The 14,444-nt window shown below is 47.6% G+C and overlaps 1 protein-coding gene across 1 annotated transcript in view; it reads left to right on the forward strand.

The window, feature by feature from the left end:
- The first annotated feature begins 3,644 nt into the window (after positions 1 to 3,644).
- Positions 3,645 to 14,444, forward strand: part of EEF1A2 (eukaryotic translation elongation factor 1 alpha 2) — a 35,477-nt gene continuing 24,677 nt past the window's right edge. Inside the window, exons 1-2 of the mRNA XM_081011378.1 lie at positions 3,645 to 3,801; positions 6,618 to 6,851. Coding sequence (XP_080867504.1) covers positions 6,708 to 6,851 — 144 coding nt within the window. The 5' untranslated portion in view covers positions 3,645 to 3,801; positions 6,618 to 6,707. The remainder of the gene's footprint in view (positions 3,802 to 6,617; positions 6,852 to 14,444) is intronic.

The raw sequence follows: 14,444 nt of genomic DNA on the forward strand, positions 1-14,444 counted from the left end.
AGACCCACTGAAAATAGTGCACCTAGGTTAGTCATGTCCACTAACTTCAGTGAGTTTGGTCTGAGTACAACTAGCTCATTTAAAAAAAAATATGTGCAAGAGTTCTGTAAGTTCTGTATGATTCAACACTGAAGATATTAAATGTTTTCAAAAAGTGTATCACTCAAAGGTGGCATTCAAAAACACAATCCCAAAAACATGGTCTTTGGCTTTAAGGCCAAATTAGGAAATGTTGGATTTTCAATTTGAGAAACATTTTTGTTCCAGTTCTATTTAAATTGTGAGCTCAAAGAGGGTGAACCCCAGTCCAGCTCCCTTTCTTTCTTTCTTTCTTTCTTTCTTTCTTTCTTTCTTTCTTTCTTCATCTTTTTTATTTATGCTGTTCTTTAAAGCACCGGCTACAATGATGGCACTATGTAAATGATTGAATGTGCTGAATCTAGACATAAATCAATGTCATATGACTTTAAGCAGGCATGGCTCCCCCAAAGCATTCTGGGAAGTGTAGTTTCTTCAGGGTGCTGAAAGCTCTTAGGAGGCGCCCTATTCCCTTCACAGAGCTACAATTCCCGGAATTCCCTGGGAAGAGGGGTCGATTGCTAAACCACTTTGGAAACTGTGGTCAGTAAACATGCTTTGCTCTCTCTCTCTCTCTGTGTTTAATTTTAAATTCATTATTCCCTCACCCTTTTTTGTGCCTCTGCAGACTTTGAGATCCCCTTATAGCCTGCTGCTGCTGCTGCTGCTGTTGTTGTTTAGTCGTTTAGTCGTGTCCGACTCTTGGACCATGGACCAGAGAACGCCAGGCACCTCTGTCCTCCACTGCCTCCCGCAGTTTGGTCAAACTCATGCTGGTAACCTCAAAAACACTATCCAACCATCTCGTCCTCTGTCGCCCCCTTCTCCTTGTGCCCTCCATCTTTCCCAACATCAGGGTCTTCTCCAGGGAGTCTTCTCTTCTCATGAGGTGGCCAAAGTATTGGAGCCTCAGCTTCACGATCTGTCCTTCCAGTGAGCACTCAGGGCTGATTTCCTTAAGAATGGAGAGGTTTGATCTTCTTGCAGTCCATGGGACTCTCAAGAGTCTCCTCCAGCACCAGAATTCAAAAGCATCAATTCTTCAGCAATCAGCCTTCTTTATGGTCCAGCTCTCACTTCCATACATCACTACTGGGAAAACCATGGCTTTAACTATATGAACCTTTGTTGGCAAGGTGATGTCTCTACTTCTCAAGATGCTGTCTAGGCCTGTCATTGCCCTTCTCCCAGGAAGCAGCCGTCTTTTAATTTCGTGGCTGCTGTCACCATCTGCAGTGATCTGAGCCTGCTGTTAGCTCACCACAATCGCGTAGAATCCTTGAATTGTAGAGTTGGAAGGGACCTCAGGGGTCATCTAGTCCAACCCCCCGCAGGAATCTCTTGCCCAACCTGGGACTCGAACCCACAACCCTGAGATTAAGAGTCTCACGCTCTACTTACTGAGCTGTTGCTGTTTGATGAGTTCACTGTTAGTACATATAAGATGGACATATAATATGATATGGCCAAGCAATTCAGTGAAACCCAGATTTTTTGGGGGAGGATAAATGTTATGTATGACCGTAATTACAAACCAAAACATTGTAAAAATGAATTCCACATGCCATTAAATTTATCTGAGTCAGGGATAGGTCTTATGGAGTCCTTCAGACATTGCTGGGCGGAAACTCTCGTCGGACCAAGCCAGTATGGCAAATGGTTCAGGATTACGGGAGCTGTGATCTATTTTGACTGTGCCATGTTGACCACACCGATTTAAATTCTTCATATGTGCATGTCACCTGTTCCTTATGTGAAAAATAATCTGGAAAGATCTCTATCCTTAGTCTTCCATATGTGGTTCTGCTGATTAGCAGCGGAACGTGAGTCATCGGCTTGATGCAACTGCAAAAAATAAAAATAAAAGGTTAATGCAATTTTAGGCTGAATGAATAGAACCAAAGTTTACGGTCAGATTAGTCCAACCTAATCAAGTCCTGCTGTCCGAGAAGACTATAGAAAAGTTGGAATGAGTTCAGGGGAGGGCAATGAAGGCGGTCAGGTTCTGTGGGGAACTAGCCCTATAAGGAAAGGTTGTAGAAACTGAATATGTTGGGAGAGGGCCACAGCTCAGTCGAGGTACATCTGTCCTGCATGCAGAAGGAATGCCCTGGGTTCAAAGCAACCGCTGTTCAGAGGCATACCAGGCCTGCAGCAGTGAAGGAAGAAGAACACACAGCCATTGTGGTTCGTAGCTTCCTCCTCCGCGAATTTATCTCATCCTTTCTTTAAAAGCCATCCGAGTTGAATTACAGAATTGTCAAGATGGAAGGGTTCCCCAGGGTCATCTAGTCCAACCCCCTGCAGTACAGGAATATTTTTGCCCAACGTGGGGCTCGAAATCACTGCCCTGAGATTACAGGCCTCCTGCTCTATGGACTGAGCTGTTCACTTTTTGCTCTTTATTTTGTCTGTCCTGAACCATTCAACATTCAGCTTCGTGGGATGGTACCACTATAACCTCTGTTCCAGTCTGTATTTGTATTGAACATGTTTTTACACATGAAATGGTTTTGAATTGTTTGTATGAATGGCATTGATTCTCATTGTTTGTGTCAATGTATGTTTGTGTTTTGCATTGTTTTCCTACACGAAATCATTTTCAGTTCTTGCCAGACATGGAACTGTGCTTGTTTTCAGTTTTTGTGTACGAAATCGTTTTAAACTCTCGCTACATATATACTTGGGACGCGGGTGGCGCTGTGGTCTAAACCACAGAGCCTAGGACTTGCCGATCAGAAGGTTGGCAGTTCAAATCCCTGCGACAGGGTGAGCTCCCATTGCTCGGTCCCTGCTCCTGCCAACCTAGCAGTTCGAAAGCACGTCAAAGTGCAAGTAGATAAATAGGTACCGCTCTGGCGGGAAGGTAAACGGCGTTTCCGTGCGCTGCTCTCGTTCACCAGAAGCGGCTTAGTCATGCTGGCCACATGACCCAGAAGCTGTACGCTGCCTCCCTCGGCCAGTAAAGTGAGATGAGCGCCGCAACCCCCGAGTTGTCCACAACTGGACCTAATGGTCAAGGGTCCCTTTACCTTTACATATATACTTGCGTGTGCTTTTAGCTTTTCCTATCATTTTGAATTCTTGCCACGCGTGGAATTGTGTTTGTTTCCATAGCTTTCCCTGTATGAAATCATTCTGAATTGTTGCTGCGTGGGGGATTGTGCTTATTTTCATATATGTTATATGGAATGGCTTTGTCACCGTGAAATCGCTTTGAGAGATTTCCTGGGGGGGCGATTCCTAAGCGGAAGATGAGGAAACAAACGTCACCAGATCAGAAGAAGCAATGGTAACGGGGATGAATCATAACAAACTGGCGGCGCGTCCTAACGCTGCTCCATATCACGCCCTGTTCCCGCATTTATTCCTCTCCATCCCTCCCTCTTTCTCCTCCTCCCTCCACCTTTTCCTTTCTCTCTTTCTCCATCCATCCTTCCACCTGCTGCATCCCCTCCTCCCTCCCCCGCAGCCTCTTCCCTCTCGTCCCTCCTCCTCCTTTTTCCTCCATCCATCACCCTCCGCCCTCTCCCTTCTCCGGCTCTCTGTACCGCAATGCTGTAGTGCGGAGGGGAGGGGGGAAGAGCAGCAGCAGCCGCCGGAGGAGGAGGAGGGGGGTGACTGCATTGCGCCGTCGCCGTCAATAGGTGGACCCCCTCCCGGGGAAATAAAGCCGCCCGAGCCGAAGCTGGCAGCCTCTGCTGTCTGAGACCACAGCTGCCGGTAAGAGCGTCTTGAAAGCTTGCTTTGCTGCCGAAGGACAACGCACCATTATTTCCAAACCCCCCTCCTTCCATTTTTATTTATTTCTTTTTTTGGGGGGGGGGATACCTTTGCAAAAATGGGGAGGGGGCTGGAACAGGTGCAGCGAGGAAAGTGTGGGCTGCAGCCTTTAAAAATAATAATACTGAAGCTGGGGGGGGATGTTGGTGCTTTAAACGTTTTGCAAAAAAAAAAAAGGGGGGGAAGGCTGGGCTTTTTAATTTTTTTCGCAAAGGAAGAGCAATAATAACGGGCGTTTTATTTGTTTGGCGAGGCGGCGATGGCTTTTTGCAAAATTGCGCTTTCCCACCCAACCCCTCCTCCGTTGCAATCTCCCGTCTGGAATCGTCTCTTGTCTCTTTTCTGTAATCCCCCCCCCCGAAAAAACCCCGAAACCATTTCCACCCCTTCAAATTGCGCAGGTGATATTGTGGAAGCGGGTCCAGGAGAGCAAGCGCGCGTGCGGGTTCCAGGGCGCGCGACCCCTAAGGCAGTTAAGCCGGCCAGGAGCATCCGCGACCCAAACGGGCGTTCCGGCAGAACCGGCCTGTGGATCGGACTCCTGGGCGGGGGGGGAATCGCTTTGCTGGGGTCCGGATCCTGTTTTCTGTCTTGCTTCCAAGCAGCTCTCTTAACTTGCACAGTCATTCCAACCCGCGCGCGCCCCCCTCCCGGCTTTATTGTCTTGTCTCGACACCCCCCCTCCCTCCTACACATTTAAGGCCTTCTTCGCATTTAGAAATTGAACCCCCCCTTTTTTTAGAGGTGGGGGAACAGGTGGGGGCTTGGAGAGAGCTTAGCAAAAACCCTCCCTGCGTCGCACCGGTTGACCTTGCCACCATATCCCTGGCCAGATTATACGATTTGCAAATAATCATGATAATAATAACCCAATTGTTTTTTGAAAATTAGGTGGGGTTTTTTTGTTGGGGGAGGAGGAGGTGTGTGTTGGGGGGGGATCAGCGAAAGGAAAAAGAGAGGGGGGGGTTGCAGCAGGTTTGCATTGCTTTCCCCCAGAATTTATTTCGTTTCAGCTCTGCAGGGATTTGCGCGGCGTTTTTAGCTCCGCAGGGGATCTGAGATAGGTTGGGTCATTCGGTTTTAAAAATAACCCCTTGCAAAAGGCGGGTGGGGGGGGGATGATGTGGCTGAGAGCTGCATGCCTTCCTAGCTGATCCAATCCCTCATGTGGGTGGCGTGTGACAAAAGAGTGGCAGGGACAACCTTCAGATACACCCCCTTCCCCCCCCCACCCCGCCCCACCCCATCACACCACAACCCAAAAGCGGGAGATATATAGAATTAGCCGTGCTCAGCTTGACAGAAATGAGCAGCAGAAAATGGCTGGGGTTTTATGTTGCATGAACATAGAGGCTTCTAGAACCAGATATGGTGGTTTATGCACTGAGATACATTTTGCAACTTGGGCGAGCCGAGGCTGTGCGATTTGCAGAGCCTGCTTGCAAAAAGAGTCCATATTCCCAAATTATAGCCCCTCCTCCTCCCTGTGCATTTGGGGTACGTTTTGATACGGCGAGAGAGGCAGGTGGATTTCAAACCCCCCCCCCCAGCACAGGAGCAAGAGTGTCTGAAAATTAGGCTTTTATTTTCTTTTATTTTGGAATGATGGAGCGCAGCTTTGTGTAAAGGTTTCGAAAGCTGAAAACGTAGGCTTCTAGGCTTCTATCGACCTAAGATTTCCAGATCTGCCTCTGCTACATCTTGGTGTTATGGGGGAAAGCTGAGCTCTCCCTCCCCCCTTACCGCCCCCCCCACCGCTTGATCCTTCCACGCACAGCCAGATTCCTGTTTAGCCGCTCTAGGGAAGCACACCAAACAGCTATTTCTGGCTCTTTCCATTTGTGGGCACCATATTGTCCTTTCCGAAGATGAGCTTACTGGGAAATTTCCTGAGGTGGATCTGAATGCCCGTGCAGAAGAAAACCTCTCTGCTTTCGATACGATATCTTCATTGTCCCAAACAGAACAATGAAATTGAAAAATCTACATAAGACATTCAAAAACCGCTAAAAATTCCGAAACCCCATTTTAAAATACAATATATTATAGAGACTCCTTATACTGCGTTTAAAATTGCATTTGGGTAGAAGCTGTTTCTCAGGCGGCTAGTCCTGGTCTTTATAACCCTATACCTTCTTCCAGAAGGCAGAAGCTGAAAGAGATAATTTATGTCGCTTAGGAAAGCGTAGTCCACGGGATTAGGTGCAATGAAGGAGTTCTTGCAATTATTATATACCTGGGGTGCGTGGGAATGAAAGCACACTTTGTGCACAAGAGTGGCGGAACCAAACATCGCTTATTTGGGAAAGGGGTTTTTAGGAGAGGCTACCCGTTCTAAAAAAAGGCAGTTTTGGGGCGAGAAGGAGATTGCGCAGGGATCTCTGGCTTGCAGCGCAACGGGGTTGCCGTTGGTGTCAGTGGGGTGGACCCAGAAGGAAAAAACAAACAAAACAAAAAACGGGTTCCTTTTCCCAGCTAGAGTCGGGGTGGATTTCTCCCATGGCAGACAGAAAATCCTCCTTCTGTCTGGCCTACATTCTGCCTGCTGTTTATCCAGCGAAAGATCTGATGGGCTAAAGCACAGGCTTAACTTTGCGACAGGAAACCCCAGACAAAGACGCAAACACACACACACACACACATACCCCGGGGCTGGAAAAGGCTCTGTGGCAGTTGCGTGTCTGGCTGTTGTGTTGTGCTCCTGTTGCTCCTGGCGACACTCCTGATCTCCTCCTCTCTCGCACTGCTCTTTGCAGCAGCCGCCTCGCCCGGTCACAGCCGCTGCTGAGCTCTCCATCCCTCCGCAAGCGCCGGCCTGCCGATCACAGATCCCGAGGAGAGGAAAGATGGGGAAGGAGAAGACCCATATCAACATTGTTGTCATAGGACATGTGGACTCTGGGAAATCCACCACCACCGGCCACCTCATCTACAAATGTGGGGGCATCGACAAAAGGACCATTGAGAAATTTGAGAAGGAAGCCGCGGAGGTAAGGCTCAAAAGGCACACATGCATACAATTTGACCTTCAAGTTTGCCCTTCTTTTCTCTCTCTCTGGAACTAGAGTACGAGATGGAATAGGAGCAGTTGTCGCCTGCCGCTTCCCACATCTAGAAGAATATTTGCTATGTATTGTGTCTCCTGTGCTTTTTCATAGGTTCCTTTTCTGACTTCCACCACGATGCCACAATATATTTCCCTGGCCTGCCTCCCCTTGCAACTTTCCAATTCGTTATCCGAACAAGATAGGCCCAAACAGGGAAGGGGGTGACAATGGAAAGCCCCCGCAACAGTAAACTGCCCCACCCCCCCATCTTCCTTTGGCGTTGCTACCCGGCCACACCTGAACGTGTAGCGCATTTGTGCTGGTGGCATTTCAGTTTGTGGTCCCAAGTTCCCTTTTCTCTGCGTGAGCAATGTTGGTTGGAAACCATGTTTGTTTGTTTTCTTCTGAGGCTAATGCTTGTGATGATGTGCTCTTTTGGCAAAATCGCCACCCCTGAATATATAAGAATAATAATAAACCTCAACTCTTAAATAATAATAATAATTAAGGGGAAAACTTTGCCTAGGAAACCTCAACTTTGCACCAAAAGCAGCAAAATTGTGAATTGTGCCGAATTGCAAAATTATTTTGCATAGTTTAATGTACATTTCTTTACTTTTTTATTATTCATTCTGTTTGAGGGAGGGGTATCGGGAAAAGAGCTGCGTAGGACTCTAAAGATCAGTTTCAAATCAGGTCCCCGCCCCAACTTTCAAACTTATTTTTTGCACCTATACAGACTAGGGGCTTTTTTTTTTTTGCAAATGAAGCCATGAGATTCTGCACCCAGTGTCAGCCCAATCAAAGGCCAGAAGGTTTAAGTTTAGGTCTCTGCTGAAATGCAGAATCTTCCAATCACTGCTCTCCACCTACGCCCTGATTAACTTGCCCAATAACACAGCACAGTGCGTCAGCTCAGTAGTATAGACCGTGTGCTTTGGGTTCAGAATCCCCTAATTTCAATCTCCGGTATCACCAGTTAAAAGGATGAAATAGCAGTGATGAAGAAGGCCTCCCTCTGCTGAGAAGCCTGCGAGATTGCTTTCCAATATAATTCCCCCCTTTCCTTTAGGTGACCAGTCAGACCCTGATCTTGAACAAAATGCTCATCTGTGGACAGCTCCCTCCACAAGAATCCTGGGAACTGTAGCTTACCCATACAGAACTACAATTCCTAGCACCCTTAACAATCAACAGATCTCCAACTCAGTTCTGGGGCAGTGACCTGTGTCTGCTTCCGCTCTCCCTGACCTGGAAATTCTGGCTGCCGTTACTTTAGCGAGAGTGGACTGTAGTTGCTCATTGGAGGGGAATGCATTCTGCACATGCCCAGAGTTGCTGTGTTGCACGTTCCTGGTGTTGCCTGTTACGGTTGCTGAGGGTGGTTAGGAGATCCTCTATAGAGCTATAGTTCCCAGCGCCGTGTGCAGCCTACATTTCCCAGGATTCCTTGAGGGAAGCCATGGCTGTTAAAGGATGTTGTGGATGTGGTCAAGCAACTTAGGGACAAATCGTGCCGAATAAATACCTTGTCTGTTTAGATCAGTATTATCTAGGGCTTGAGGCAGGGGTTCTTTCCCAGTTCTGCCAGGATTTGAACCAAGGACCTTCTGCGGGAGAAGCCAGTACTGTTCAACCGAGCTGCAGCAATTCCCGGAAATATCTGGTCCCCATCTTTGTCTTAGGCTCAGCTGTTCTTTGAGGGCAAGAGGCTCAGGAGACAGAGCCCGTTACAGTCTTTGGTAGCTGCGCCAAATAAATATGGACCTGTATAGTCTGAATTAGGGCATAGCTACACATCAGACTTAAGCCAGAAGAGCCTAGAGGACACCAGCTGTACTGAAAATTCTGTAGCAGACCCTCAAAAAGTGGGGCAGATGTTACTTTGCCTAAGTCCTGCAAGACAACTGGTCACTCCAGAGGGCTATCTTAACTTAAGTGAGCAGATGTGTTTTCTTCCTAAACTCATTTTCTAATGGTCCCCACTTGAGATTCTTCCGGGGGGGTGGGAGGCGCAGAATGGTGGGGAACCTTTCACAACATATTGTCAGAACCAGCTCTAGTTCTTGTTGTTGACTGAATCTGTAGTTTGTTATTCGTTATTACCTTAATATCCGTCTTCCTGCCCCCAAGTTGATCAACGCAGCTTATGTGATCGTCCCTCAATCCACCTTTGTCTTCATAACATCCCTTTGAGGTAGGCTAGGCTGTCTCGAGATCACCCAGTGAAGTGCATGACTGAGAGCAGAGTCGAACCCTGGTCTCCCAGGGTGCAACACTCTGAACCATTTCACAACACTGGCTGTTTTCTGATACCCAAGAATTGAGGGTCTTAGCTGTCTAGTTACCTGGCCAGACTGGTATCCGCTGCACTCTTTTCCCTGCTTTCATAAAAAGCATACCTTGGACCCCGGACAATGAGTCTAGGCCACCAGAAACCTCTCTTGCACAACCCTCAGATGGAGAGATGGCCGCTTCTTATAAACAAAGCATCCTCCTTGACTTGTTCCATTGCACCCACCTTTCTATCTCCCCTGACTCTCTTTATATTGCTTCGCTTAACATCCAGTCTTAAAAAAACAGCTCCGGAAAGCTTGTCTAGAACATTGGGACTTCCAACTTGGTCTTCATAAAGGAATCACAAATTGCTCTCTCCCAAGTTTTGAGTTCCCTTCCCAATGGACCAACATGGTTGCGTGATAATTCTCTAGTAGATGGTATGTTTCGGGTGCTTTTTGCTGAGTCAGCCCATTGGTCTCCCTAGATCAGGATTGTCTACACACTGACTGACAGCAGCTCTCTAGGTTTTGAGTCAGAAGTCTGTTTTCGCAGCCCCACCTGAAGAGGCTGGGAATTGAGCTTCAATTCAGAATGAATACTCAGTAAACAGCCTTCTGGCTTAGTGCACACCGTTGAGGACCGATGCTCAAGGAACAGGTTATGTGGATCTGTTCGAGTTTTGCTGATTCCTTTATCACAGAACTCCTTTCGTTTTCTGCTGCCAAAAGTAGTATCCTTTATCCATTGGCGATGTTCTGTAGTGGGAAGGAAGGGAGTCAGCATTTGATCTGAGCCCACGGATAAATTGTGACGCCCGGGGCGTGTCATTTTAGCCCCAGTGATGCATCTTTAAAATGGGAGCAGCAGGTGAGGGATTATAGGGGAGATGAAATGAAATGAAATGAAATGAGGGAAGAAGGAAATCCCCTTCTGAACCTTCTCCACTTCTCTGCCTACAGTCTCCCCCTCCCTTCTCCAGGAGGAGGGGGTCAGTGAGAGGGAACCCCCCTCTGCCCTGCCATTCCCTATCCCTATAGTAAGACAGACCACCCAAAAGTGGTTGTTAACTGAGCATCCTCAGCTTGTGTGTCCTATTTCTGGGCTTAAACCAGGAAAGATGGATGCCTGCTTCTCTTAATTCTCCCCACCCTCTGCTGGCTCATGCAACTGGAATAAATGCATATTCTTACTCTGTTTACCCGTTCCTCCGTCTCTTTCACCACTCTTCTGTTGCCTTTCCCAGTGTCAAGTTGAAATTGGAGCTGCTGCCAGCCTGTGTAGACAATATTGAGTCAGGTGGGTCTTTGGTTTGAGTCAATATAAGGCAGCTTCTTAGGAAGGGGGCTAGCTCAGCGGTAGAGCGTCTGCTTGGCATGCAGAAGGAACAGAGGTTCAATCCTCGGCATCTCCAGATAAATGCTGGAAAAGGCTCCTGATCTGAAACTCTGGAAAGATGCTGCCTGCCAAGGTAGACAGTACTGAGGTAGATGGACCAGTGGTCTGACTCTTGACTTAACATCAGGAAGAACTTTCTGGCAGTAGGAGCTGTTTGACAGTAGAACGGTCTCCCTTGGGAGGCTGTGGACTCTCCTTCCTTGGAGGTTTTTAAGCAGAGGTCGGATGGACATCTGTCCTGGATGCTTTAGCTGAGTTTCCTGCATTGCTGGGGGTTGGACTAGATGCCCCTTGGGTTCCCTTCCAACTCTACATTTCTGTTATTCTGTGACTCAGGATAATGCATCTTCTTGCGCTGCTAATACCTCTGTCTTCATACTTGGTAGAATGCTATGCGTGTTCATAAAGGTAAAGGGGCCCCTGACTATTAGGTCCAGTTGTGACCGACTCTGGGGTTGCGGCGCTCATCTCGCTTTATTGGCCGAGGGAGCCAGCATACAGCTTCCAGGTCATGTGGCCAGCATGACTAAGCTGCTTCTGGCTAACCAGAGCAGCGCACGGAAACGCCGTTTACCTTCCTGCCGGAGTGGTACCTATTTATCTACTTGCATTTTGACGTGCTTTCGAACTGCTAGGTTGACAGGAGCAGGGACCGAGCAATGGGAGCTCACCCCGTCGCGGGGATTCGAACCGCCAACCTTCTGATTGGCAAGTCCTAGGCTCTGTGGTTTAACCCACAGCGCCACCTGCGTCCCTTATTCCTGTTCATCGTGCTATATAAATAATCATAATAAATAACTCAGGTGAATCTCAGGTTTGGGCAGGGGGACCAAATTCCTATTGCTTGCTGGTTGCCAAAGTTCTTGCAAAAAAATAGATACAGTGGTACCTCGGGTTAAGTACTTAATTCGTTCCGGAGGTCTGTACTTAACCTGAAACTGTTCTTAACCTGAAGCACCACTTTAGCTAATGGGGCCTCCCACTGCTGCTGCGCCGCCGGGGCACGATTTCTGTTCTCATCCTGAACCAAAGTTCTTAACCTGAAGCACTATTTCTGGGTTAGCAGAGGCTGTAACCTGAAGCATATGTAACCCGAGGTACCACTGTAAACGTTTCCCTCAGTAGACCATCTTGCAAGGCCCCCTCCTTGAGTTCTTAGAAGCACAAGGGTGCAGTGAAAATCGCAATGCCTGGTTGGGGGACTTGCAACCCTTTAGATCAGTGATGGCCAAACGTGGCCCTCCAGCTGTTTTGGGACTACAATTCCCATCATCCCTGACTACTGGTCCTGTTAACTAGGGATGATGGGAGTTGTAGTCCCAAAACAGCTGGAGGGCCAAGTTTGGCCATCACAGCTTTAGATGTTGTTGGGACTACAACTCCCAGAAGCCCCAGGCAGCAAGGTGTGATGGGAGTTGTGGTCCCAACGATATCCGCATGGCTGCCTCATGAGTTCCTGACTATGCGCTCCTGTGCTATAAATTTACAGTTCTTTGGTAGATCGTGGGGGCTTCTAGCAAAAAATGTAAACCGTGTGAGGCTCAGTTGGCCTACCTTGCAAGGTTATTGTAAGGCCAGTCAGAGTTAGAACTATAAATTGCCTGCTGGGTTACCTGAGCTGTATGGGCAAGAGATCGGGATCCCCAAAGGGATTTGCAAGGTGTTTGTCTGTGGGGCAGGGACTGGTGGAAAAGAGGGCACTTTTTGCCCTGATTCTCACCTGGGTGGTGAGGGTACTGCAGGAAGCTCATTCCCTGTTCCTCCCAGACACCCCCTTCCCATCTATTTCCTACCTTTGCAGGTAACAAATAGGGAGGCGACCATCAAAACAAAGCAGATCATTAATCTCTGATTGCACCGTGCGAGAACGGAGCTTGATAGTGGGCTGTAAATTCAACAAAATTCAGCTGTGTTTTCTCTTATTTGTTACAACAACTTAGCAAGTTTTCAGCCCTTAAGACAGGCATTGAAATAATCTATGCACTGCAAAGATCTTAGCGGTTTGACGGAGTGGATTGAGACATCTTTTAGAGCTCAGGGACCAATGTCCCTGTTCCTTCCTAGAAGCAGAATAAATTATGCAGAATAGGCCAGCGTGTGGAAAGTCCAGCACTCTGCATATTTTAAGTGGATCATAGAATACTTTCCCGTGTTGGTGCATGGTTATTTAATTATGCATGTGTTTTGGAAGCGGAATGACAACATATTTATGAATAGGCCTTGTTTCTTTTCGTGCTGCTTTTGCAATTTCTAGTTTTGCACCAAGGAGGCCAAAAAAATTCCTCTTTAGGAAAGAGCGACGCCATTTCACGACGACGCCTGTTACTGCCCACAGCCGCATATCCTGACTCCTTATATAAGAACCAAGAGAGGGATCACAGTGAATTCTCTTTTAATGACACCTTCTTGACTGTTCCCTCAAATATACTGGGCATATTATTTCCAAGGGCAGATTCCTTAATGTCTTGATGGGCCCATAGATCATTTGCAAATTGCCTTTGGTCCCTGAACCATTGGGACCAAAGGGCTTAACATGGAACAAAATGCACAAGTATCAAAAAGCACCCCGGCTTTCCTGACTCACTTTCACCTTCCTGAGCACTGAGAATAGTATCCTAAGCTATTGTTCCATTTTGTGTGTGTTTTATTTCATCACCCTTCCCATTTCTGCAGTCTCAGTGCACCCACCTTGGTTGTTTACATCCACGTCAAGCTCCCTCTCTGTTTAACTATTCCAACGTTTTCGTACGGTGCTTTCATGCTTATTCGATATAATCCCTTTATCATACCTGTGGGGTTCTGATATGTCTGGCAACCTAATAAGGGCAGGGACAATTGGTTCATGATTATCTCAAGTCTTTCTGTGTATGGGGGGGTGTGGTGGATATCCTCTCACCTATGGCACATTCTTCCTTTGGAGATGCTTCAAAGTAGATTTGAGCATCTTTTGGAAACATTTTAGGAGTTCCCATTTGGGCTGGTTTTATTGGCTCCCACCCCAGGGACGCGGGTGGTGCTGTGGGCTAAACCACAGAGCCTAGGATTTGTTGATCAGAAGGTTGGTGGTTCGAATCCCCACGGCAGGGTGAGCTTCCGTTGCTTGGTCCCTGCTCCTGCCCACCTAGCAGTTCGAAAGTGCATCAAGTGCAAGTAGATAAATAGGTACCGCTCCGGCGGGAAGGTAAACGGCGTTTCCATGCACTGCTCTGGTTCGCCAGAAGCGGCTTAGTCATGCTGGCCACATGACCCGGAAGCTGTATGCTGGCTCCCTCGGCCAATAAAGCGAGATGAGCGCCGCAACCCCAGAGTCGTCCGCGACTGGACCTAATGGTCAGGGGTCCCTTTACCTTTACTCCAGTTAAACTATTTGAGGGGCGAAGGTTTCAATTCAGTTTTTTTGCCAGCTGATAATTTTAAAAAACCGAACGGGATTTCTGTCACATGAAATGTTAGTTGTCCAAATAAAGAGAGGTCAGGATTTATGTTTTAATTAATAGAACAGATAAACTATGAGAATATCTTCAACAGGCAGACAAGATGATTTTGCACCGAGGAGATATCTCTGCCTTTTTTTTTTTTTGCCACGAGGTTTAAACGTGCTATCATGAGGTCTAGATACTTAAAAAATACAAAAATGGAGGCCGTAGCTTTGAAAACACGTTAAATGTGGTCGCCTCGCCATTACTGTAAACAGTTGCCTGCCCCCCCCCATCGTTATCTGAGCAAACAGCTCTACCTAGACCCTACAACTTTGCAAGAGATCTGTACCAGCTGCCGAGATGCAGCGAGGTCTGGTATCTTCTAAAATAAGCTGCCGTTTCTTTGAATCAGGCAGGCAAGCCTTGTGGCACCTTCGCTGGC

The sequence above is a fragment of the Podarcis pityusensis genome (assembly GCF_964106645.2).
Source record: "Podarcis pityusensis genome assembly, chromosome: 6".
NCBI lineage: Eukaryota > Metazoa > Chordata > Lepidosauria > Squamata > Lacertidae > Podarcis > Podarcis pityusensis.